Below are 26,196 nucleotides of genomic sequence, written 5' to 3' on the forward strand. Positions count from 1 at the left end.
TTACCTGCAGGATACCAAGGACTTCAGTCTCAAGCTGTCAGCTGCAGGTGAGATGGCGCTTACTTGCTGGCCAGATAGCGACGGGGCGAATCTGGATGACAGGAAGTTCGTATCTGGGATGGTACTAAAGTTTGGGGAATCTCTAGTTGGATGGAAGTCCCGGAAACAAAGTCTCATTGCGCTGTCCTCTACTGAGGCTGAGTTCATTGCACTGTCGGAATTGTGCAGGGAACTGGAGTTCTATAGATGCCTGGTGCAAGAGATCTATGGGGATTGTTGCCTGCCCATCACTGTTTGGGAAGACAATCAACCCTGTCTGAAGTTGGCAGAATTTGGGCAGTTTAAGGCCAGAACCAAGCATCTAGACATACGTTTCCAGAATGCGTGTCAAAGTGTCAATCCTATAGAAAGCAATCTTATTGAAACAACACAGCAATTAAGAGGAAGGAAAGAACAGAGCATTGTGTAGCAGATCATATTTCTGATGTCTCAGAAGAGGACATTTCCTTTTTCTTTTAGGGTCCAGTGTGCTTTGAAGATGTCGCTGTTTGTTTCACGGACGAGGAGTGGGCATTGCTGGATCCTGACCAGAGAGCTCTGCATAAGGACGTCATGGAGGAGAATCATGGGATCGTGGCCTCTCTTGGTAAGGCTCCCTGTGGGATCGTCCTATCTGCCTGGAAATTCAAATTCAAAAAATACCTCTATGTAACAAACCTCATACATTTCCACATAGCTCAACAGCGCCCAATACAACACCGGGGAACCTAACACCCCCACAATAAACCTTGAACAGCAAATTCCAGTTTTTTCTGTGAACCACGACTGACATTGGAGATGGAGGGGATGACATGACTGGGCCAAACAAAATCCATCCCAGAGAAGAGCCAGGCTTATTGAATCTCAGGTAGCAGTAGCAGTGATGATGATGATGATGATGATAATAATTTTTACTTTTACTCTGCCCATCTGGCTGGGTTGCCCCAGCTACTCTGGGCGGCTTCCAACACTTATATAAACCAGAAACATTAATCATAACAATCTGTCCCCATATAAAAAGTAAATTAACTTTAAAATGAACAACTTACACGAGTGACCAAAATTGTGGAAACCTTTTGGAGAAAGTGTATTTCAGAGCTTTGATACCTCATGACACCACTTTTTTGGGAGTAACAGCATAAAACTATATATCAATGGAAAAATAATTTAATGAAGAATGTAATGATTTTCTTCTGTCATGCAGGCCCAGTCTCTCCATTCTTCGATCATCACTTGCTGTTGTGCACCTTTTCCTGCCTTTACCAGTCTGATTTTGGAGTGACTGAGTCTCTTATACCTCTTCAAAAATATAGACCAGCTTTGGTTAAGTTTTCCCCAATCTTCCTTCTAATTTCTTCATACCTGTAGCCTTGTTCACTTAATAGTACGATTTTACATCTCTTTCTGGGTAACTACCAACCAAATTGATAGCAATAACATAATACCCTGACAAAAGTCAACCTAAGCAAGTTGTGCTTCCCTTTTCTGGTCATATGTCTATAACCTTTGATAGAATACAGATAATTGAACAAACTTTGTTGCACTACATTCTTGATTAAATTATATTTCCATTGCTATATAATATTATGGTATTGCAGTCATACCTCGGGTTACAGTCGCTTAAGGTTGCGTGTTTTCAGGTTGTGCACTACGCCGAACCTGGAAGTACCGGAATGGCTTACTTCCAGGTTTCAGTGCTTGCACATGCGCAGAACCACCAAATTACGACCCACACATGCGCAGATGCAACACTGCAGGTTGCGAACGCTGCGGATTGCGAACATGTCTCCCACACGGATCATGTTTGCAACCCGAGCATCCACTGTGCTCCAAAAGAAGTGGTGTTATGAGCCATCAAACATCTGAAATGCACTTTTTTCTAAAAGGCTTTCACAATTTTACCACTACAGTATATCAAAGAAAGCAACATTCAACAACCCATCAGAATCTAATAATAAATATGTTGGTTAATGACAAACCACAAAGGTAATGAACACACACGCAACTCTCTTCACTTCTTCATTTGTTCCTGAGGCTCTAATCCCTTTTTGTCTCCGTTGCAGATTGTGATGAATTGCAGATCGAGAACAAGGCTGAACCAGACAAAATCCCCAGAGAGGAGAAGCCATGCAAAAATTTGGAGTATGGGGAGAGCTGCAGTCAGAGCTCCAATCTCACTAAGCATCAGAGAATTCATACAGGAGACAAACCCTGTCAGTGCATGGAATGTGGGAAGAGCTTCAGGGAGAGCTCCCATCTCACTTCCCATCAGAGAATTCATACAGGGGAGAAACCCTATCAGTGTGGGGAATGTGGAAAGAGCTTCACTGATAGCTCCTCTCTCACTTCCCATCAAAGAATTCATACAGGAGAGAAACCCTATCAGTGTGGGGAATGTGGAAAGAGCTATAGTCGTAAGAGTGATCTCACTTCCCATCGAAGAATTCATACAGGTGAGAAACCCTATCAGTGTGTGGAATGTGGAAAGAGCTTCAGTCATAAGAGTGCTCTCACTTCCCATCGAAGAATTCATACAGGAGAGAAACCCTATCAGTGTGTGGAATGTGGAAAGAGCTTCAGTCACAGTTCTGCTGTCACTAAGCACCAGAGAATTCATACAGGGGAGAAACCCTATCAGTGTGTGGAATGTGGAAAGAGCTTCAGTCATAAGAGTGCTCTCACTTCCCATCGAAGAATTCATACAGGAGAGAAACCCTATCAGTGTGTGGAATGTGGAAAGAGCTTCAGTCACAGTTCTGCTGTCACTAAGCACCAGAGAATTCATACAGGGGAGAAACCCTATCAGTGTGTGGAATGTGGAAAGAGCTTCAGTCAGAGTTCTGATGTCACTAAGCACCAGAGAATTCATACAGGTGAGAAACCCTATCAGTGTGTGGAATGTGGAAAGAGCTTCAGTCATAAGAGTGCTCTCACTTCCCATCGAAGAATTCATACAGGAGAGAAACCCTATCAGTGTGTGGAATGTGGAAAGAGCTTCAGTCACAGTTCTGCTGTCACTGAGCACCAGAGAATTCATACAGGGGAGAAACCCTATCCGTGCATGGAATGTGGAAAGAGCTTCAGGGACAGCTTCCAACTCACTTCCCCTCGAAGAATTCATACAGGAGAGAAACCCTATCATTTTGTGGAATGTGGAAAGAACTTCAGTCAGAGCTCCTCTCTCACTTCCCATCAGGGAATTCATATAGGGGAGAAACCCTATCAGTGTGGGGAATGTGGAAAGAGCTTCAGTCACAGCTCTGCTGTCACTAAGCACCAGAGAATTCATACAGGTGAGAAACCCTATCCGTGCATGGAATGTGGAAAGAGCTTCAGGGACAGCTTCCAACTCACTTCTCATCAGAGAATTCATACAGGGGAGAAACCCTATCATTGTGTGGAATGTGGAAAGAACTTCAGTCAGAGCTCCAGTCTCAATAAGCATCAGAGAATTCATACAGGGGAGAAACCCTATCAGTGTGGGGAACGTGGAAAGAGCTTCAGTCACAAGAGTGATCTCACTTCACATTGAAGAATTCATACAGGTGAGAAAACCTATCAGTGCATGGAATGTGGAACGAGCTTCAGTCACAGTTCTGCTGTCACTAAGCACCAGAGAATTCATACAGGGGAGAAACCCTATCAGAGCATGGAATGTGGAAAGAGCTTCACTGATGACTCCTCTCTCACTTCCCATCAAAGAATTCATACAAAGGTCGGAAAAATATTTCATTCTGTAGCTTTAGGAGCCAGGCAAATCCGCACCTTCTTAACCAGGCCTTTGGCTCATTGACATCTAAGGCCCTTTTAAAATGTGGTGGGGAGTTGAGTTACTGATGTGTATTTTGTGTTTTTATGTTGTTTTTATGTTGTAACTGTCCTGAGACATGTGGGAACAGGAGTCAACATTTAGAGACCAAGGAGTTTTTGCCCCCCAATAGTATAAGAGAGTTTGTGTACTGGTCCAGTAAACGCTTCCGCTGTGCCACCAGCAACAGCTCTCTTTGCAGAGCATTAATTCAGTCCAGTGCAGAGATTCTTGTTGCAGTACAAGCTTCAGAGTCTCAGCAGCAAAGAAATAACGACACAGGGAAGCCTGTCTTTCCAAAGACAGGTTTATTGCAGAAAGATAACAGAAACACCTCCGGAGCTTTCGGACATTTTTGCTTCACGCCCCACAGACAGAGAAAACAAACACTCTTTATATACTGAGCAACTTAACAACTTAACGAGCTTGACTACTTAAAGTTACATGACATTGCTAACTTGCCAGCGTCTTAGGTTTCACACCCCAACACCCCCTCTCGCTGGCAATACAAAAAACAAAATTACTTCAGACCCATTTCTTCACATCACCAAGATTCTTAACTTTGAAGTATTTATTTAACTCTTTGGCTAGTTTTTTTACTTTTTCTTGTGTCTTTGAAGTATAAATCAGGTCATCTACATAAACAAGCAAAGATTCTTGAGCATCTCCTGAACTTCTGAAATATAAGCAATTGTCAGCCTTGCTCCTGCTAAAACCAATGCCTACCAAAACATCATTCAAACACTCATTCCAATTATGAGCAGATTGCTTGAGTCCATATATAGATTTATGTAGTTTCCATACCTGATTTGATTTACCAACTTTCAATCCTGGCGGTAGCTCCATATAGAGCTCTTCAGCCAAGTCTGAATGAAGATAAGCTGTAGAGACATCAAATTGATTCACTTTGAACCCTTTCTGAGCAGCAACTGTTAATAGTGCCCGTAGGGTTTCACTCCTTGAAGTAGGCGCATAGACTTCGGAATAATGTAACCCCTTTCTTTGTGTAAAACCTCGAGCTACAAGCCTTGCTTTGTACTCTGGTTTCCCCATTGCTGTTGTCTTTATCCTGTACACCCACCTACAACTTACTGCCTTGGTACCTTCTGGCAGTTTGGTGATGGAAAACACACCCAGTTCTTTCATAGAATTCAACTCCTTTTGCATGGCCTCACGCCACCTACTGGCCTCCTCCTGGGGTAATTGCTCAACCTCCTCAAAACTTTCAGGTTCGCAATTTGCCAAACCTGCCCTAACACTAATAGCTTGGTACCTTTCAGGAGGTTTACCTTTGTTGGTACGCTTAGAACGCCTTAACAGTTCCTGCGATGTTCCTTCAGTTCCCCCCTCTGACGCAGAATCACTAGTCGTCACCTGTTTGTCACTAGTAGTTGAAGAACTTTCTGATTCTGACTTTACACGTCTCTCTTGCTGTACAGGTGAACTTTTAGAGCTAGAAGATTCTGACTTTATAGACTTGGGTGAACTAAACGATTTCTCACCCTCGTCCTCAGACTTAAATTCCTCAGTCTGTTCTGGAACTAACACCTGCCCTGGGGCCTGAGTTTCATTGTTACTGTTCACTACATCAAATGGTATGTCAGGATTTCCATGAATTTTATTCCAACCATCCTGTTCACAAAATTCCGCACTTCTGCTGATTGTGATTTTCGTTTGATTGCCTTCTACATTCACAAATCTCCAACCTTTTGTGTTTGCTTGATAACCACAGAAAAACATTTCTTTAGACCTAGGATCGCCTTTCCTACGTTGTGCCCTAGGCACCAGCACATAAGCACGACATCCAAAAACTCTTAGATGATCAATTTTTGGTTTTTTTTCCAAATAGCATGAAGTAAGGAGTGTTGCCTACTGTGATATTGTACACTCTGTTAAAAGTATAATTCGCATACAGTGCAGCCTCAGCCCAAAAACGCTGTGGAAGTCCAGAATCAAACAGCAAAGCAGCAATGGCTTCCTGTAATGTTCAAAATTTTCTTTCGGCAACTGCATTCTCCTGTGGTGAATAGGGATTGGTAAGTCTATGAACTATACCTTTCCTTTTTAACCACGTCTCCAGCGTGTGGTTCACATATTCCCCACCACGATCTGATTGTATTTTACGTACCCTGGTGTCAAATTTACATTCGACTTCTTCAATCCAATCCATCAGGATGGAAGCTGCTTGTGATTTTTCTTTCAGAAAGAAAACCCAACTAGCCCTTGAAAAGTCATCCACCAAAATTTGCATAAATCTCACACCTCCAAGCGATTTGACTGTCATAGGGCCACACACGTCTGTGTGCACAAGTTCAAAGGGTTTCTTGCTTACTCTATCAGATCTAGGATAGTTACATGTCTTAACCTTAGCATGTTTACAAGCACAACAATCCAGAAAATTTGGACAGGGTTTAATGTTACACCCCTCAGCTAAATTTGGCATCTTTCTTACATACTTAAAGCATATATGAGCTAACCTTCTGTGTAGTAGATGTGCACAACCTGTATGAGGAGCCTTATTTACACACTTAGCTTGCGCTTCACCTGTTGAACATCTACCTGCTGCTAACTGCTCTTCAACCAAAACAAAAAGCCCATCCTCACAGGGAATTTTAACTAGCTCCTTCCCCTGTTTCGAAATGGTGCACACATCTTTTTCAAACTCAACCTTAAAACCACTTTTTACCAGGCATGACACACTCAAAAGTCCATTCTTCATTCCTGGAAGAACAAAAACAGGAAGGTTAGTTTGCAAACAGTTAACATAAATTGTGCCTTTAAGGTTCATTTCTCGTTTACTATTGTCTGCTATAGTCACGGTTTTTGCAACTGGCAATGTCTTGCAGTTCATCAAGCGGCCACTAGATGTCGCTGGAACTAAACTGTGACTTGCTCCACTGTCAATTATCCACTTCAAGGTTTGTTGGCTCCTTTTAGGACTCTGTTGTGCTGCCATTGCAGATAGTCCCTTATCAGCACCTGCTCCCCCTCTGGATCGTTGATTCTTGTAGTTCTCACGTCGTCTTCCCCTGTAACTCCGGAAACTGGCCTTGGACTGTTGAAATTCCTGTTGCTTTTCTGGACACTTTGCTATCAAATGAAACCTGCTGCCACATCGAAAACATGACTTGCTGGCCATAGCAGACACTTGTGAGGCTTCCTTACAGCTCTGCCTGCTAGTTTCCCCACGCTGGGAATTATCTGAACATCCAACCCTTGGGGTATTTGAATTATCAATACGTTTTCGATGATGTTGATATTCTTGTTCACACAATCTACCAGTCACATAATTCATATTCAGCTGGTCCTCTGGCAAAACTTGTAAAGTTAGTACTAAGTTTTCAAACCCTGCATGCAGGCTGCTAAGCAGAGTATAAACTTTAATATTTTCAGGAAAATTCACACCTAAAGATGGCAGTCGGTTGAAATACTCAGTCATCTGTGACGTGTGTTCAACCACACTATCCCCTGGCTTCAGTTTCAACTCATACAAGGCACGTATAATGTTCACCTTCTCTCCGGGCGTGGCTCTATGGTGAATTCGCCTAAGAGCTTCCCAAATTTCAAATGCAGACCTTAAATTTTCCACATGAGGTAATTGGGAATCGTCTATCGATGCCATCAACATGCATCTAGCTTTAGTGTCCATTTTATCATGTTCCCTGTTCTGAGCATGTGCAGCAGCCTGTTGCTCTGCTGTGGCATCTGCTGCAACAGCCACAAACGGCTTTCGCCTCTGGACATAGTCAGCCCACACTTCTTTGGCTTCCAACCAGACTTGAGCCCTCTTAGACCACTGCACGTAATTAGCAGAGTTCAACTTTGTAAAGGGAACCTGGAAATTTTCCATTGCCATTCTTGGGGTCTGCTGCTACTCCCTCTGTGTGCCCTTGCTTCTCTTTCCCCTTGGGATTTGTTTTACTCACTTTTCAGACGCCTCCAGCCTCCTCTGAAGCCTTTAAGAGCTGGATTTACGACCAAGCCGGTCTTCTCTCATCCGAAAGCTGCTTTCACTTTCTCTGCACACAATACAGCTGTAGAAATGTAGAAGGAGTCCATAACCTAAGAGAGTTTGTGTAGTGGTCCAGTAAACGCTTCCGCTGCGCCACCAGCAACAGCTCTCTTTGCAGAGCATTAATTAAGTCCAGTGCAGAGATTCTTGTTGCAGTACAAGCTTCAGAGTCTCAGCAGCAAAGAAATAACGACACAGGGAAGCCTGTCTTTCCAAAGACAGGTTTATTGCAGAAAGATAACAGAAACACCTCCGGAGCTTTCGGACATTTTTGCTTCACGCCCCACAGACAGAGAAAACAAACACTCTTTATATACTGAGCAACTTAACAACTTAACGAGCTTGACTACTTAAAGTTACATGACATTGCTAACTTGCCAGCGTCTTAGGTTTCACACCCTAATATAGTATATTTGAGGGTCCCCCCCCAGTTGATAGGCAATGCCATTCCAATGCCCTTTATGCATCATGTGATTGATTATGCAAGGCAGGCCTTACCTCCCTCCCCTCCCACCAATATTTTATTCAAGCTGGCACCACTGGGTCGGATGGTATATAAATTAAATAAATACATTAATCGCCTTCCTTTGCACATGTTCCAGCTTGCCAATATCCTTATTTATTATCATTTTTAATATTTATGTGCCTTTCATCTGAAGATTTCACAACATAAACATACAGGATAAAAGCATGGCTTTCTCAAAAACAAGAAAAGTCAGAGAAATCTCTCCTCCCCTTTTTCTGGATGGAGTTACAAACTTTGTTGACCAGGGAATAGCTGTGGAAATAATGCATCTTGATTTCAGTAAGGCTTTTGACGAAGTCCCCCATAATATTTTTGCCTTTAAGCTTCTAAAAGATGGGCTGAATGAGGAAACTCTTAGGTGGATTTGACTAACCGAGCCCACACAGTCCGCCTCCATGGTTCCTCCTCATCCTGGGGGAAAGTGACAAGAGGGGTGCTGCAGGGTTCTGTCCTGGGCCCGATGTTGTTCAACATCTTTATGAACGACTTGGATGAAGGAACTGAGGGGGTGCTCATCCCATTTGCAGACGACACCAAACGGGGAGTGGAGGCCAATGTGGCAGAAGGCAGAATGAAGCAACCAGAAATCACCTCAACCCGATGGACTGGTGACCCCCTCCTCCTTTTCCTCTCCCCCCAAGCCATCAATACAGCTAACACGATCAATATTCCCCCCAGCCTCACACCTCCACAGAGATCCCCACCCAACACCAGTCCAGGTGACATAAAAAGACACTCCCCATTACCCAACAATCCACAACTCACTCTCAGCACCCCTCCCCACGCCTTACTAAGTAAAATAATTCCCCTTGTTGCAAGGATTTTTAAGGTACCAGTCAGCCACTCAAATTGTGTCCCAGAATTGACAGGCGCAGCAGTAGAGAAAAAGAAAGTGATATTTATTGCTGAGCAATAAGAGACCCAGTGGAATCCTTTCCCAAAGACTGGGCCCCGGGCTCCAGCGCCCAGAGGCTTTATACCTGAGTACATACATGACATAATCGATACAATCGCACACAGCAGCAAAAAGAAAACCAATGAGTGCATTCAAGCCTTGCCCCCTGATCATGTAAAGATTTCCCTCCCAACTTCTGCTTTTTCAGTCTGAACATGCATTTAACCTTTCCCCTGATTTATGGTAAGGAGGAAGAAGAAGGAACTTCGGCCCTTATGCTCCTACGCGGCCATCTGCTATACCGGGACATTCTGCGGTTAGCATCTTCCTGTTTGAGCTACTCGGGACCCTGTCTGGACAGGGGGGAAAGTGCCAGCACAGCAGATTTATTGCTCCCTCCTTATGTCTTACAAGTTGCTAAAAGCATCCCTTAAAAAACAAACCTCCTTAAAAGTTAGCAAGACAGAACAAGACATCACTGCCCTCTCATCATGCTACAAACAGGATCTTAAAAAGTCCTTAAAGCTATAGAACAAAAACGGAGAGAACTAGATTCCCTAGAAATCAACAAAACAATCATCAGCATTCCATACTCTAAACAACGCTTCTGTGAGTATGGAGGGGAAAGCTCCAGATTATTAGCAAAGAGGTGTAGGAAAAAAGGAATACATTGCATCACCAAAAAGATCCCAGCTCGTCTGGGCACAAGTCCCCCGTGGGTCCATGCGGTCAGTAAAAGAAGGAAATTCCCGCCAAGCAATTTGGAGCAAAACAGCAGCCAGTAGACTGAGATCCTTTCTGGTTGCGCAACAGGTTCAACAGCAGCGTGGGAACCCAGAGCCATGGGGCGACATTGATTTTTAAAGCTTCCCACCATATCCCAGAATGCAGTTCGTACAGCATCATCAATACGTCATTGCTACACCACTAAAACGTCAGAAAGGGGAGGGTTACACAAGATTAACATAAGGAAAATGAGTCAGTGCAAGACCCAAGGATAGGATTAGCATAGGCAAACAAGTCTCAAGTACCCACCACCCAAAAGTACAGCAGAACTTCCTTTGCATGTCTGGACCCCTTGGCAAGTCTGGGGATGGGATGAGGCTTTCCAATAATCAGCTCAGCAATTGTCACCTCTGGGCACTTCCTGGAGTTGATTTGATATGATTTATAAAGTGAGATATCTTCCCTGAGCTGTCAAGGGAAAAGGATACATTCAGGCATAATTTTTGTAACATTTAACAATTTAAAGGTGCCCCCCCCCGTCATTTCTGTAACAGCTCCCCCCTTTGGAGATAAATTTGCTTAGGTTCCGTAGGAATCACAAATATTTTCTCCACATTTAACTACAGTTCACACATAGACATATTTCCCACCCCCCTTTGGTCCTGTATGTTATATAGGTAAAGGTAAAGGGACCCCTGACCATTAGGTCCAGTCGTGACCGACTCTGGGGTTGCGGCGCTCATCTCGCTTTACTGGCCAAGGGAGCCGTGGTCAGCGTGACTAAGCCGTTTCTGGCGAACCAGAGCAGCGCACGGAAACACCATCTACCTTCCTGCCAGAGTGGTACCTATTTATCTACTTGCACTTTGACGTGCTTTCGAACTGCTAGGTTGGCTGGAGCAGGGACCGAGCAACGGGAGCTCACCCCGTCGCGGGGATTCGAACTGCTGACCTGATTGGCAAGCCCTAGGCTCTGTGGTTTAACCCACAGCGCTACCCACGTCCCTGAGACACTTATTAGGTCCATAAATTACCATCTCACATATATTCAACACATAAAACAGTGGCAATTTGTAGTTGACAAAGGAGAGCTGGACCCAGAAAGGACTCCATTCCCTTCCGGAGCTGAGGGCCGCATCCAAGCTCCATCCGGCCCCGGGGGCCCCTTTTCCTCTCCACATTTAACTACAGTTCACACACAGACATATTTCCCACCCCCCTTTGGTCCTGTATGTTATATAGATATGCACTAAATATTAACCTGCTATTCCCCTCCCAAATGCATGGGTTTTAGTAAATCGGAAAGGGACTTGCATGTCACGCCTCTTAAGGCCATTTGCAAACAAACATTTTGGTTTCCCTGCCAATCTCCCGGTCCTCACTCTGCACTTCAATTGGGAGAAAGCCACACTCCCAGAGCTCAGGCAGTGGAGTAGCGTGGGGGGTGCAGGGGGGGTGCAGGGGGGGCGGCCACACTGGGCACAACACCTGGGGGGGGGCAGCGTGCACCAATCTAGTGGAAGAGACTCGAGTGCTAAAATCCACGGGTTAGGGATTTGAGAGAAGAAGAATCGGAGAAGATTTACATCCCACTTGCATTACACCTACCTTGAAGCACCCAGTTAGTGTGATGATCTGGCATTATGTGACAGCAAAAGGTGTGGGCAGAATTTGCTTCATTAATGGGAATGTAAAACCACCAAATACATAAATACGTCAGCCCAAACTGAAGCCTTCCCCATGTGATCTTTTCCCAGATACTGAAGCATTATTTATTCATTTATTTTATATTTCAACAGGATTCAGCTCCATGTCATGTTACTCCTTTGTGCAAAAGGCGGTTTCAATATAATCATATTCCACTGCTGGAATGGCCTGGTGAGTTCTGTCCCAGCCGTTCTGTTGGCGGGGGCCCCCTCCCCGGCAGCCCTGGCCTCTCCCCTTAAGAACCAAATACAAACTATACAATAACCCAAAGAGTCAGTAGAAGCTCATTTTAACAATAACAACAACACAGAAAAACTTACATTTATACTCAAGTTAAACTAATCCCCAGCCCCAACTAAACGTTTATCCCACCCCCAAGAGAGGAAAGCCCAGGCCAGGGGAACAAGGTGGGGGCGGTGGGGTTGGACCACCCCGGTGCCATCCTGAGGGGGGTGACATTCGTCCTGCCGCCCGCCCGCGCCCGCAACTCCAAGCGTACCCCGAGCCTTCGAGGGAAGGGGGAGCTGCGCTGATGTGTCGCTTTGCCCTCTCCCCTCCCTGCCTGCCTGGCTCTGCGCCATTCAAAGGGAAGAAATGCACTTTGTCTGATTTTGTTACCCTCCCTTGAAAAGAAAAAACAGAGGAGACGCAGCAGGCTTTAATTACACCAGTAATTAAACTTACACCAGTCTATTGTCCCACCCTGCCTGAAGTCGTCAACTATTGTCCCTCTGCCTAAAAAATCCACAATCAGTAGTTTGAATGACTACAGACCAGTTGCACTGACTCCAATCATCATGAAGTGTTTTGAGAAACTGGTGCGCCGTCACATTATTTCCTGTCTTCCATCAACTTTTGACAACTACCAGTTTGCATACAGGGCAAATAGATCCACAGAAGACGCTATCACCACCACTCTCCATGCTGCTCTGTCCCATCTGGAGCAGCCGGGGAATTATGTGAGGCTGCTGTTTGTGGATTTTAGCTCTGCTTTTAACACTATCCTCCCCCATAGACTGGTGTCCAAGCTAGAGACGATTGGACTCCCCAATTCCACCTGTCTCTGGGTTTTGGATTTTTTGTCAGAACGTTCTCAGAGGGTTAGAGTAGGGTCACATGTGTCCACAGCCCTTAGCCTTAACACCGGCTCACCACAGGGTTGCGTGTTGAGTCCCCTGCTCTATGCTCTCTATACGTATGACTGTACAGCCATCTACTCCAGCAACAAAATCATCAAGTTTGCTGATGATACTACGGTGGTGGGGCTCATTTCAGGAGGGGATGAGTCCGCCTATCGGGACGAGGTGGAGTGGCTCTGTGTTTGGTGTGGAGAGAACAATCTGGCTCTCAATACGGCTAAGACCAAGGAATTGGTGGTGGATTACAGGGGAAAAAAGGCGGACATTCAGCCCTTGTATATCAACGGGGAACGGGTGGAGAGGGTGGCGGAATTCAGGTTTTTGGGAGTAGCTATCGATCAGGGCATGACTTGGAGCGCACATACCACTGCTCTGGTGAAGAAGGCCCAGCAGAGAATTTATTTCCTCAGACTTTTAAAGAAGAACAATCTGAGTGAGAGACTGCTGGTGTCCTTCTACTGAGGCTCCATAGAGAGCATACTTACATACTGTATTTGTGCTTGGTTCTCCAGTTGTACAGCTAGGGAGAGGAAGGTGCTCCAGAAGGTCATAACCACAGCCCAAAGGATTATTGGTCACCCTCTCCCATCTTTGGAAGAACTGTACGGTTCCCGTTGCCTTAGGAAAGCAAACAACATCCTGCAGGATCCATCTCACCCGGGATACAGTCTGTTTGCACTACTGCCTTCTGGCAGGAGGTATAGAAACATCAAGTCAAGGACAAATAGACTGAAAAACAGTTTCTATCCAAGAGCTGTGGCCCTTTTGAATGCTGTAACTCGATAGTGAGACCTGGGAGTTTGATGGGTGTGGGTGTGGGTGTGGTTGGAAGGGGGTTTGTTTGGTTGTTGCTGTTGTTTTGCTTTTGTTGTTTTTAAGGGATGGCATCCAATTTCGTTGCACTTGTGCAATGTTGCACTAGTGTAATGACAATAAAGAATCTATCTATCTATCTATCTAATTATGATTGCAAGTGAGCAGCAGCAGCAGCAGCAGCCCAGAGCTGGACGGACCCTTGGAGAGGGCCAGGGCCGTCTTTACCTGGGGGGTGCAAGGGGTGGGGGCCAGGGGCTGCCACTGAAGCCGCCTAAGCTCTTAACCATCTACCTGTTAAGAAGTAATAAATAATTTTGATTAAGCTAGAAAAACAAAATACACATATACCCAGGTATTACTGAGATGTATACCTACTTTATCTCTAAAGGACTTGAGACTGGGTGTGCTCATTTACCAAAGATGCGCCGCGCCAGCGGCTGCGCTTGTCAAACGGTTGCCGGAATTTGTGTCCAGGTTGGGGGAGGGAGGGGTTGCCCCTCCAGCACACATCATGCACATGCAGCCCACCCCCAAAACCAGCACCATCACTTTTGTGACTTGTCCCCACAAAACACTTCATCGCAGTTTCTTCCTATCTGCTCAAAGGGCCTCTGCTGCACGATCCCAAATGTAAGAATTCCCTGATCAATGTCTCTATGTACTGGCTCAGTGGGGAAACTTCAGAAATTCATCTAGACCTGTGAGCTCAGCTCCTCCGCAGCCCCTCTGCCTGAGCGATAATCCCTGGCCTCCTGAGACCTGAGTGCCAGACAGGTAGCCATGCCAGAAATAACAAACCCAGAGGAAGACAAAAGGGTGGGAAACAGGGAAATGTAAAGATCTCTTTTGTGACACTCGCTGGGTGTTTGGTGGAGGGCAAGGGGAACAATGGAGCAGGGTCCAGGATGCTCAGATTCCTGCCACCAGATGTAGGAGTGATGTAGTTTTTTTGGGGGGGTAACCTGGGGATGAGCGGCTAATAAAACTTTGGGTTCTCTTTTGTTCGGGGCTTCCATCCTGTTCCACCTGGTGGCAGGTGGGAGTCCTGTCGCGACAGTCTTCAATCCAGACCAATTTGCTCTGCTCTTCCTGCCCGGAGTCCTTGTTTTTTGTCCAAGGGAGCCTCAGATTTCTCCGTTAACAATTCTCCACGGTGCCATGCACTGAAATGAACTCAATCTGGGGGGGGGAATGGGCAGGTCTTTGCACCCTGGAGGGGGCTTGGACTCCCGAGCGCAGCCAAGCCTAGGATGGGGTCTGCGCAGAAAGTGAGGGGTGGAGACCCCTGCGGGCAAGGAAAGGCAACCAGCGCTGGGCTTCCCCTTGACAAGCGCCTGGGAGGAGGGGCGGGGGGGGTCCAGCCCTGGGGGTCTTGACGGAAAAATCCGAGGGCTCCCTTGGACAAAAAGAAAGACACCAATCAGGATAACTTGGAGCAAAACAGCAGCCTGTAGGCTTGGCCTTTATTGATCTGTTGCAACAGGGTGCTCCTCTCACTTGCAGGAGAGGGGAGGGACCCAGAAAAATGGGGTGCAAGGCCTTATCAAGACTTTTGAAATTCCCCTCCTGTAGATCAAGCCCAGCCCCATTCATTCCTCCCCTTCCTGAATTCTTGGGTGAGTTTCCTTCCTTCCTGCAAAGCCCTTTTCCCTGCAAACTGTTCCTCCGGTTTCTGGCCAAGGGAAGGAGATGCTCTGAGCCCCCAAAAGGATATCTGGGCATTGAGGGAGCCAGGGGGGCAGCTGCCCCCCCCGAAATCGATAGAAAAAGAAGAATCTGAGGTTTTGCCAAGGTGGACTCGGCTTGGCAAGGGTTAAAGGGAACCAAGCTGCCTTCCTAGAGAGGCCAGGAAGCAAGGGGGGCAGGTCCTCCAGAGCCAAGGCCCCTCCCTCCCCAGTCCTTCCCTGCTTGGGTGTCTCTCCTGGGATCTGGTGAGTCTCCTCTCTCTCTGGGATCTGGTGAGTCTCCTCTCTCTCTGGGATCTGGTGAGTCTCCTCTCTCTCTGGGATCTGGTGAGTCTCCTCTCTCTCTGGGATCTGGTGAGTCTCCTCTCTCTCTGGGATCTGGTGAGTCTCCTCTCTCTCTGGGATCTGGTGAGTCTCCCCTCTCTCTGGGATCTGGTGGGGGTCCCAGGGCTGCAGCAGGGGAGGGGGCCTGGGGGGGACCCCAAGTCAGGGAGGAGAGGGTCCTGCCAGGGAGGGGCCAGGTCTGCCACGCTCTCCTTCCTGCAGATCAGAGGATCCCAAACTCATTTGGCCTTCCGCCCCCCCTTCAGAAAAACAAGGACTCCCCCGAAATCTCCCTTCTTTAAACAAAGGAGTCCCTGAGACTTTAACTCGGTGTGACGTCGCTCAGCGTCACTGCAGAACAGAGGAAACATCTGCAAATGGTTTTCCAAAGCTGGACAAGGAGGTGGACTAGACACCCCCCCCCCCATAAAACCAGGGATAAAGAGAGGGATCCCAGCCCAGAGTCTGGCTGCTGCATTGGGGACCAGTTTCCCAGTGTCTCCCAGGGCAGCTCCCCACGGAGACCACTGCAGCAATCCCCTCGCACCCAGAGCAGGGCATCCCAGGACCACATCCTCTCTCTCCCAAAGGGATTGTTGCTGGCAAAGCAGCCAGAAATGGGCGCTGCTACTCCCTGAGCCTCCAGGGACCTGGGCATCAATGGCTGTGCGTGTGTTCAGCCATCTAAGAGAATAATAATAATAAATTAGCTGCCTAAATTCCAAAGGAGATATTTCAATGGTTGTGTGTGTGTTAAGCTATCTAATAGAATCATCATCATCATCATCATCATCAAACTACCCATCCTTTACTCTGAGTTTCAAGGGAGATGTCTTTGGCCCCGTCCACTTGGCCCTCAGGGGGTTGACTAGATACACACCTGGCCCTCAAGAGAAAGAAAAAGGGACCCCACCCCAGGAGTCTGTCTTGAGAGCGGCAGAGAGTCCAAGTGCAAGAAAAGGAGACAGAAGCAGGGGAGTGGGGGTGGGGGGGAGAGCAACTCCTGAGGACCCCCGGATGAGGACCCCCACTAGAGCCAAGCATCCATTTTTCAAATGACTCCCTTGTCAGTCAGTTCTGACTTCATGCATTGACTGGAAGGCAGGAGCAACCAGGCTGACTCATCTCCCAGAAATCCCTTCAGTTGCCTCCACATTCTGCATTGCTAGAGGGCTGGAGACTTACTTCTTCTCCCCTTCCTCCTCCTCTTTCTTTTCAAAAAGGTATCTCATGGTTTGGGCTCTGGTACCGTCTGTGACTTTTGGTTATTAGCCGTGACCCCCGCTAATTGATTTACGAACCTCGATTAGCGATTTATGGCTGCCCGGTCCGGCGCGCTTCCCTCAGCTGCGCCACTCAGTCACGGCTCAGCAGAGTTTCACACAGCGGTGTAGAACTGTCACCAGCTTGATTCAGCTTCCAGACAAACACACAGAGTCCAGTTCGTCTATTTACAGCATTTATTCCAACATTTCCCCCAGGGATTTCCTGGGCTCCTCTCCGCCATTACAGGCTACGTCTTTTCCCCACGGAACACAGAGTGGGACTGGCAATCTTTTGCCCAAACTCCTCCCAGCTTCGAAAGCTGACGTCAGAATGCTGAGGCATCATGGGAACAACTTAACCAGTTAAGTTCCAACTCCCACACCCCCTCTTGCATCACATTCTGACAAGACCCTCTGAGTTCAACACCTTCCCCTTTGCCTTGTGCCCCTTCCCGGCATCTTTCCCAGGCACCTGTTGAACCCCTTCAACACTCCCAGAATCACACTGTGCGACACTTTTCCACGCACCTGTGACCTGATACCCTACTGACCCATTAGGACCAGCAGTTGTGTCTTCTCCGTCAGACTCTTCCCCTCTGACTTGACAACCCTTCCGTGAGCTTTCTCCATTACCGGAGATGAAGCCTCACACCTGGACACTCCTTTCACAACCCTTGGAGATGCCCAAACCTGCCCTGAACCCTGACCCTGGACTTGGTCCCCATCACCGGGATCTGAACCCTGATTCTGGACCTGGTCCCCATCACTGGGTTCAGCCACAGCCTCCCTTCTCCCTTGAGAAGACTTTGCACCCGTCACTTGGTGACGTATTCCCTTTTCCTTGAAAAATTCCTCCAGAGCAGACCCAGTAAACTGTGACCCTCGGTCGCTCTTGAACCCTTGCACCCTGGTGGAGAACCTTCGTTCCACCTCCGCAACCCAATCCTGGATCAGTTGCGCCACCTCCCCCTGTGATTTGAGAGAGAAACACCAGCCAACCTGGCTGTGGTCACCTGTCAGCGACAGCACATACCTGGCCCCACCCAGACTCTCAGACCTCATGGGTCCTGACAGATCTGTGAGAACCAGCTCAAAGGGCTCTTTGGTTACCCTCCCAAACCCGGGAAAACCAAGCACCTTTGCACCTTTGCATGCCCTGCACCCTTGGGACCTCCTCCCACATTTCCGGAGCTTGTACCCTTTTGTGCACCTGTGCAACTTTTGCACATCTTTGGGAACCATAGCACACTGCGCCTGTGCTTTTTCAGCATTCCCACCACCCTCCATAGGTGACTCCAGAACAAAGAAACTGTTCTTGCTCTTCGCCATGTTGACCCGTTGTCGCCCCCCTCTGAAAATGGAACAGGTGTCATTTTCAAAGCACATTTTTGAACCCCTGCTTCGTTAGAGCAGATACAGATAACCGACAACTATTCAGTCCCGGCACAACGCAGATCTCTAGCTCCTCCTGTGAAGGAGAGAAAAAACACGTTAGCCAATAAAACAATTGTTCCTGTTGAAAACAGTCCTGCAGTTCCGCAGCTTGCCTATCAGGTGCTGCCTGATAGCAGAAACCAAAACACCCAGCGTGTCATCGTGTCCTGACTGGAGTTGTTTTTCACAGTTGCCATAGAAGCAACAAACGTCCCGCTGCCTCAGCCCTTGTCCCACGGCCATCTTCAGCCAACGCCAGACTAGCCGTGATCTGATAAGTCCCTTCCTGGCACCTGGCACGTCCACCAGCCTCAGTCCCATGCCTGGCTGCTCTCCCAGGCTGGTTGCCATGGAAACCCGACTGGTTCCCATGAGAATTGTCCTTGACAACATCCTGCCGCGTCTGTGTGCTCCGGTGGGGGCAACTGCCACGCAGACGTTGAACTCCAGTGGAAAAATACTGCTCCGGGGCTCCTCCCAGCTGGCCTCCTTCTCCTTCTTCCGGAAAAGCACTCCTTGCCAGCTCCGCCCCCTCTGAACCTCCACTTCATTCCAGCACGTACAGTGGAAAACTTTAAACGTGCCTTTGGAAACCTTCCGCCCCCCCGACCTGCTCAGCAGCACTCCTTGTGGCTAAAGCATCAGGGACAGGGGCTCCAGCCATCTTTAGGCTTTTGTATTCCTTCTCCAGGGCTCTGGCCTCCTGCTGAAGCTTCACAGCAAACACAGCAGTACATCTCCAAGTGCCAATAGTCCCTTTGCCCCCCCTCTGGGGCCCACAGCCTTTCCCAGCTGTGCACCGGCTCTCACGTAGGTGATCAGCGCCATCTTGTCTTTCTGTTCTGAAGCAGCCATCTCCCGGCCCTTGCTTTCCGCCTCCAGCCTCACAAACACCCTGGAGCGCTGAACGGCCTCTGGCTTCCTGGCACCCAGAACAGTAGACTTCAGATCAGCAGCCAGGTTGCCCAACTTCTTAAAGTGAGCCTCCCACAGTCCTCCAAGACCTGGCAGCCTGCCATCCTCTTCCGTTCTCCCAAGGGGCCCCAAGCTGTACTCACAAAATCACCAGCTCATCCAGCACCCGTCCGGAGAAACGATTCCCTGCTGCTCTCAGCTCCTTGGCTCCACAGCAGTCCTCTGCGTTTTTCAGCCAGCCGCTTTTTTAGCTCCGCAGCTCTCCTTGCCTCTTAACACCAGGCAAAAAGTCCTTCCGCCTCCTGCCGGCCCCCTGCTCGACACCGCAGATCAAAGCTCCCGGCAGTATCTTCCGTGACAGTTTTACAAGCGATGATTTATGGATCCATAACCTGTGACTTTTGGTTATTAGCCGTGACCCCCGCTAATTGATTTACGAACCTCGATTAGCGATTTATGGCTGCCCGGTCCGGCGCGCTTCCCTCAGCTGCGCCACTCAGTCACGGCTCAGCAGAGTTTCACACAGCGGTGTAGAACTGTCACCAGCTTGATTCAGCTTCCAGACAAACACACAGAGTCCAGTTCGTCTATTTACAGCATTTATTCCAACATTTCCCCCAGGGATTTCCTGGGCTCCTCTCCGCCATTACAGGCTACGTCTTTTCCCCACGGAACACAGAGTGGGACTGGCAATCTTTTGCCCAAACTCCTCCCAGCTTCGAAAGCTGACGTCAGAATGCTGAGGCATCATGGGAACAACTTAACCAGTTAAGTTCCAACTCCCACACCGTCCAGTCCTGATTCCTGGCAAGACTCATCCATGCTTGTTCAGGGATCTGTTTCTTCTCCTGACCTACAAATTCTGTAACAGAACAATGTATTTGCTTTCTAGAGCTTCTCATTCAGACGGACAGAACTTGGCAGAAGACCAAAGGGTTCCTTCTGATCTCTGAGAGGCTTCAGGAGAGCCCAGATGGATGAGCAAGACCCAGCTGGCCCTGAAGCAGGAAGAGGCCATGCCAACCAAACTGGGAGCAGTGGGGGATTCTGAGAAAACTCTGGGCAGAAGATCCTGGGTGAGGAGGGCACCCTCCGCTCAGAGGTGCAGAGCCAGCAGGTGAGGCAGTTCTGCTTCCAGGAGGCCAAAGGACCCCGAGAGGTTTGCAGCCGACTCTACCACCTTTGCCACCAGTGGCTGAAGCCAGAAAGGCACACGAAAGCTGAGATGCTGGACCTGGTGATCTTGGAGCAGTTCCTGGCTGTCCTTCCACCAGAGATGGAGAGCTGGGTGAGGGAGTGTGGAGCGGAGACCAGTTCCCAGGCGGTGGCCCTGGCCGAAGGTTTCCTCCTGAGTCAGGCAGAGGAGAGGAAGCAGGTGAGGGAGACTTTCCTCTGGATACTACCTTGACCAGAGCCAGGGCCTTTTCGGATGTGGCTCCGTCCTGGTGGAACGCTCTCTCACAAGAGACCAGGGCACTGTGGGATTTGACATCTTTCCTCAGAGCATGCAAGACAGAGCTGTTCTGCCAGGCCTTCAGGGTTCAGGGTTCAGTCTGATTCTTTTCTTTCAGTACAAGAATAAGCATTAAAGAGGCTTCCTAGCCCACTCACACCTCCTTTATAAGACCAGTGGTAACAGTAGTTGGCCCTAGCGAATATTAACCACTCTCATTTTTACTTGACTTGATCATGGATGGAGGACTTGACCTGGCATGTGTAACAGAGACTTGGTTGGATGAAGCAGATGGGCCTGTTCTTGCCGCTGCTTGTCCACCAGGTTTCTCTTACGCACAGCAACCCAGGTCATGTGGGCGGGGAGGGGGGGTTGCAGTGATTTTTAGGAAGTCATTAGTTTGCACCAGGCGTCCTATTGGGAAGACCCAGTTCTCTGAGTGCATGTTCTGGAAGTTGGGCAATAGGGGCAGTACAGGATTCCTTTTGGTGTACCGACCTCCCCGCTGCACCAAGGATTCCCTGCCCAAGCTGCTTCAGGTTGTGGCGGATGTTCTCCTGGAGACACCTAGCTTGGTTGTCCTGGGGGATTTTAACATCCATGCTGACACGACCTTACAAGGGGCCGCTCGGGACTTCGTGGAAAGCATGGCCTCCATGGGGCTGTCCCTGAATAAGTCTGGCCCAACTCATAGCCGTGGACATGCCTTGGACCTGGTGTTTACCTCCATGGATGTTGGTGATCTGACACTAAGTAAAAGCGAAACGAAAGAAGTGCCATGGTCAGATCACTTCCTGGTGCAACTTGACTTCTCCGCGACCCTTCCTCTCTGCAGGGAGGTGGGACCAATTCGGATGGTCCGCCCCCGCCACTTAATGGATCCAAATGGTTTCCAGAGAGTGGTAGGGGATGCTTTAAACCACTTCTTTAAAAACCATCTTTAGATGCGGCCACGATGGCCAACTATCGCCCAGTCTCAAATCTTCCATTCTTGGGCAAGGTGACTGAGCGAGTGGTTGCCGAACAACTCCAGGCACGCCTGGAAGAAGCGGACCATTTGGATCCCTTCCAGTCGGGATTCAGGCCTCATCATGGGACTGAAACTGCCTTGGTCGCACTGGTTGATAATCTCTGGCGGGCTAGGGACAAAGGTGAGAGCTGTTTCCTAGTTCTGCTGGATCTCTCAGCGGCGTTTGATACCATCGACCATAACATCCTTCTGGACCGTCTTGAGGGGCTGGGAGCTGGGGGCACTGTTATACAGTGGTTCCGCTCCTTCCTCCTGGGCCGTGTTCAGAAAGTGGTGGTGGGGGGTGAGTGTTCAGACCCCTGGGCTCTCACTTGCGGGGTGCCTCAGGTTTCCGTCCTCTCCCCCATGCTTTTCAACTTTTACATGCAGCCGCCGGGAGAGATCATCAGGAGGTTTGGGCTGGGTGTTCATCAGTATGCAGATGATACCCAGCTCTACCTCTCTTTTAAATCAGAACCAGTGAAGGCAGTGAAGGTCCTGTGTGAGTGCCTGGAGGCGGTTGGAGGTTGGATGGCGGCTAACAGATTGAGGTTGAATCCTGACAAGACAGAAGTACTGTTTCTGGGGGACAGGAGGCGGGCAGGTGTGGAGGATTCCCTGGTCCTGAATGGGGTAACTGTGCCCCTGAAGGACCAGGTGCGCAGCCTGGGAGTCATTTTGGACTCACAGCTGTCCATGGAGGCACAGGTTAAATCCGTGTCCAGGGCAGCTGTGTACCAGCTCCATCTGGTACGCAGGCTGAGACCCTATTTGCCTGCGGACTGCCTCCCCAGAGTGGTGCATGCTCTGGTTATCTCCCGCTTGGAGTACTGCAATGCACTCTACGTGGGGCTACCTTTGAAGGTGACCCGGAAACTACAACTAATCCAGAATGCAGCAACCAGACTGGTGACTGGGGGCGGCCGCCGAGACCACATAACACCAGTCTTGAAAGAACTACATTGGCTCCCAGTACGTTTCCGAGCACAATTTAAAGTGTTGGTGCTGACCTTTAAAGCCTTAAACGGCCTCGGTCTAGTATATCTGAAGGAACGTCTCCACCCCCATCGTTCTGCCCGGACACTGAGGTCCAGCACCAAAGGCCTTCTGGCGGTTCCCTCCCTGCGAGAAGCAAAGCTACAGGGAACCAGGCAGAGGGCCTTCTCGGTAGTGGCGCCCTCCCTGTGGAACGCCCTCCCACCAGATGTCAAAGAGAAGAACAACTACCAGACTTTTAGAAGACATCTGAAGGCAGCCCGGTTTAGGGAAGTTTTTAATGTTTGATGTATCACAGTATTTTAATATTCTTTTGGAAGCCGCCCAGAGTGGCTGGGGAAACCCAGCCAGATGGGCGGGGTATAAATAATAAATTATTATTATTATTATTGTTATTATTATTATACCAGTGGACTGCCGTCTGTCCAGATTTTAATTTGTTTTGAACTAATTTTAAGAAGTATTTTAATTAATCGATTGCCTGTTCTTTGTATACTGTATTAGATTTATGATGTTAGCCGCCAAAAGATTGGCTCCGGCCAGGGAGGGTGGGGTACAAATAAAAAATTATTATTATTATTATTATTAGGGGCTCCAAAGAGGATGGAGAACATCCCATAATGCTCTGCTGATGGCCCATCCTTTTTCTGGGAAGGCATCCATGGAATTAGATCTCACACCCTTAAAGTTTTTTACTTTTCCATTATCTTTCTGCTATTTCTTGTCATTCATTCTCTGTTTTGAATCCTTGTTGCTCTTTCAGGAAAAGGATTGTTTTGAGGAAATGGACATGGATTCCTGTGAGGCAGAGAGGCCTCCGTTGGACACCAGAGAGAGGCCACCGGGTAAGGAAGAAGCCAGTTTTTCTCCATTTGGTCTCATTCTGTTGGTTTCCCATATAATCTCTGGGTTCTTTTCATCAAGTTTTTTTGGGGGGCGGGGAGTTGGGAGGAAGGGTCCAAAGGAGGAGAGATGTATTTCTGCATGACTAACATATGAAATGGGCACAAATGTCCAAATGCACTCAGCAGGTAAGGCTTTCTGAAAGGCCCATCTGTAGATAGAGATGCCCTGTTTCACCTGCGAGAGACATGGGCACGCCTGGCATCCTGCTTACCTGTTTTCTCTTTCAGGAGACAGAATGATGCCGGCAAGACCTCCTGATCCGTCTTTTAATGGGGGCAGAAGGGAAGCAGCGGCTGTGGAACCAGATCAGGTCAGGGGAAGCTGCCTTGTGGGGCAGAGGCCGAGGGATGGAGCAATGTCATGGACTGGTTGGGCACAGAGGAATGGTGGGAGGAAGCAGCCGGGGAACCAGGAAGGGAAAATGTCTCAGCCCAAGGAGTGGAGGTGGAGGAAGGATGAGCAGTGAGAGGGAGAAGAGGGAGAAGCCCGGGAAGACGAGGTGTCAGAAGCTGAAGGGGTAACAGGGCTTAGTGAGCTGGGAGACTCTGTTGCAGAATGCAGTGCAGAATCAGAGGCAGAAGAGGAAAGAGACGAGTGGGAGGAGGAAGGTCGAGAGGCAGAGGTGAGTCAGGAGAAGGAGGAGCCACCGATGGCTCCCTCTCCTTCTGCGAGAAGCCACCCTCCCTGATTGCCTCTCAGAGCCAGGAGATGGCTGACAATGGAGGAGCAAAGGCAGACTGCACACTGGCGCACTGTTGGATCGCTTGCCAGAAACCCCAGAGAGGAGGGGACTTGGCCTCCATATTGAGTTTTTCTGTGCCTTCGCTTCCATTGGTGACAACCATCTTGGGGTTTTCTTTTCTAGCAAATCTTTATATCTTATCCAAATATTAAACAATGCTTTTCTAACAATATGATTTTTAAACGCTTTATGTGCTTTGACCTTATCGTACCACAAATATGCATGCCAGCCAAATACATTATTGAAACCTTCTAGATCCAACACATCAGTGTTTTCAAGAAGCAGCCATTTTCTCAGCCAACAAAAAGCAGCTGATTCATAATAAAGTTTAAGGTCTGGCAGGGCAAATCCGCCTCTTTCTTTAGCATCAGTTAATATCTTAAATTTTATTCCAGGCTTCTTGCCCTGCCAAAGAAATATCTTTCTGCCACTTCTTGAAACAATCCATCTTATCCAAAATTTGTAATGTTTGAAACAAAAACAGCATCCTTGGCAGCACATTCATTTTTATCACAGCAATTCGGCCTAACAATGATAACTTCAAATTTGTCCATATTTCTAAATCCTTTTTCACTTCAATCTAACATTTTTCATAATTATCCTTAACTAAATTCACATTTTTGGCAGTCATGTTAACCCCACTTTCTTAACCAGTGTTAGTCCTGTCTCCTCCTGAAACTTCTCTCTCTCATTCACAGTTAAGTTTTTCTCTAAAACCTTAGTTTTCGTCTTATTCAGCTTAAAACCTGCTACCTGTCCGAATTCTTGAATCAGTTCCAATACCCTTTTAGTACTGGATTCTGGCTCCTGTAAGGTCAATACTAAATCATCAGCAAATGCTTTCAGTTTGTACTGTTTAGCTCCCACTTGTATACCTTTAACCTCTTGGTCCTTTCTTATGATGTTTAACAAAACCTCAAGGACCAATATAAAAAGCAATGGAGAAATTGGGCAGCCTTGCCGTGTCCCTTTCTCAATCTTAAACTCTTCTGTCACTACATTGTTCACAATTAATTTTGCCTTTTGTTCTGAATAAATTGCACCTATACCATTTTCAAACCCTTGACCTACCCCCATCCCCTGTAGATTCTTCTTCATAAAACTCCAAGAAATATTGTCAAAGGCTTTCTCCGCGTCCACAAATATCAAAACCGCCTTAGTGTTGATATTCACTTGTAGTTTTTCTAGAATGTTAATTATATTCCTCATGTTATCAGACAGATGTCTGCCCGGGAGAAAGCCCGCTTGGTCTTTATGGATTTCTTCTACTAACACCTTTTTTAATCTTTTAGCCAAAATATCTGCAAAAATTTTGTAATCCACATTAAGCAACGATATGGGGCGGTAGTTCTTGAGCTGTGTCTTTTCAGTCTCTGTTTTCGGTATAAGTGTTATGTACCGTATTTTTCGCTCCATTGGACGCACTTTCCCCCCCTTAAAAAGTAAGGGGAAATGTCTGTGCGTCTTATGGAGCGGAGTCAGGAAGAGCCGCCGCCGCCGACAAGCTCTGCGCAGCTCTCCCTTTAAAGCAAGAGCTGCGTAGAGTGTGTCTGCGGCTCTGGCTGGGTTTACAGGGAGGCGGGAGGCGGGACTGCCGTCTTTCCCTCCTTCCGGCTCATTGTAAAGCCAGCGAGAGCCGCGGCTGCTGAGCTGAGCCGGGGAGGAGGGAGGGAAGGGGATTCCGTTGGTCCCTCCCCCCTCCGTGGCTCGCTTTCAAGCAGGAAAGTGGGAGGGGAGCAGCTTACACTCGTGTAAGCAGCTCCTCTCCCACTTTCCTGCTTCAGAGCAACCACGGAAGA

General features: G+C 48.1%; 1 protein-coding gene across 5 annotated transcripts in view; it reads left to right on the plus strand.

Annotated features, from left to right (window-relative positions):
• LOC310705046 (uncharacterized protein) overlaps positions 1–26,196 on the plus strand; it is a 162,215-nt gene that overhangs the window by 120,730 nt on the left and 15,289 nt on the right. For 4 of the 5 annotated variants that reach the window (XM_083499358.1, XM_083499356.1, XM_083499355.1 and 1 more), the window contains one exon: positions 520–646. In XM_083499358.1, coding sequence (XP_083355484.1) covers positions 520–646 — 127 coding nt within the window. Of the gene's footprint in view, positions 1–519; positions 647–23,882; positions 23,966–26,196 lie in introns of all 5 variants that reach the window. The other variant, XM_083499357.1, reaches the window with a different exon arrangement.

This window comes from Podarcis liolepis (assembly GCF_965112155.1).
Source record: "Podarcis liolepis genome assembly, chromosome: 4".
NCBI classification, from domain to species: Eukaryota; Metazoa; Chordata; class Lepidosauria; order Squamata; family Lacertidae; genus Podarcis; species Podarcis liolepis.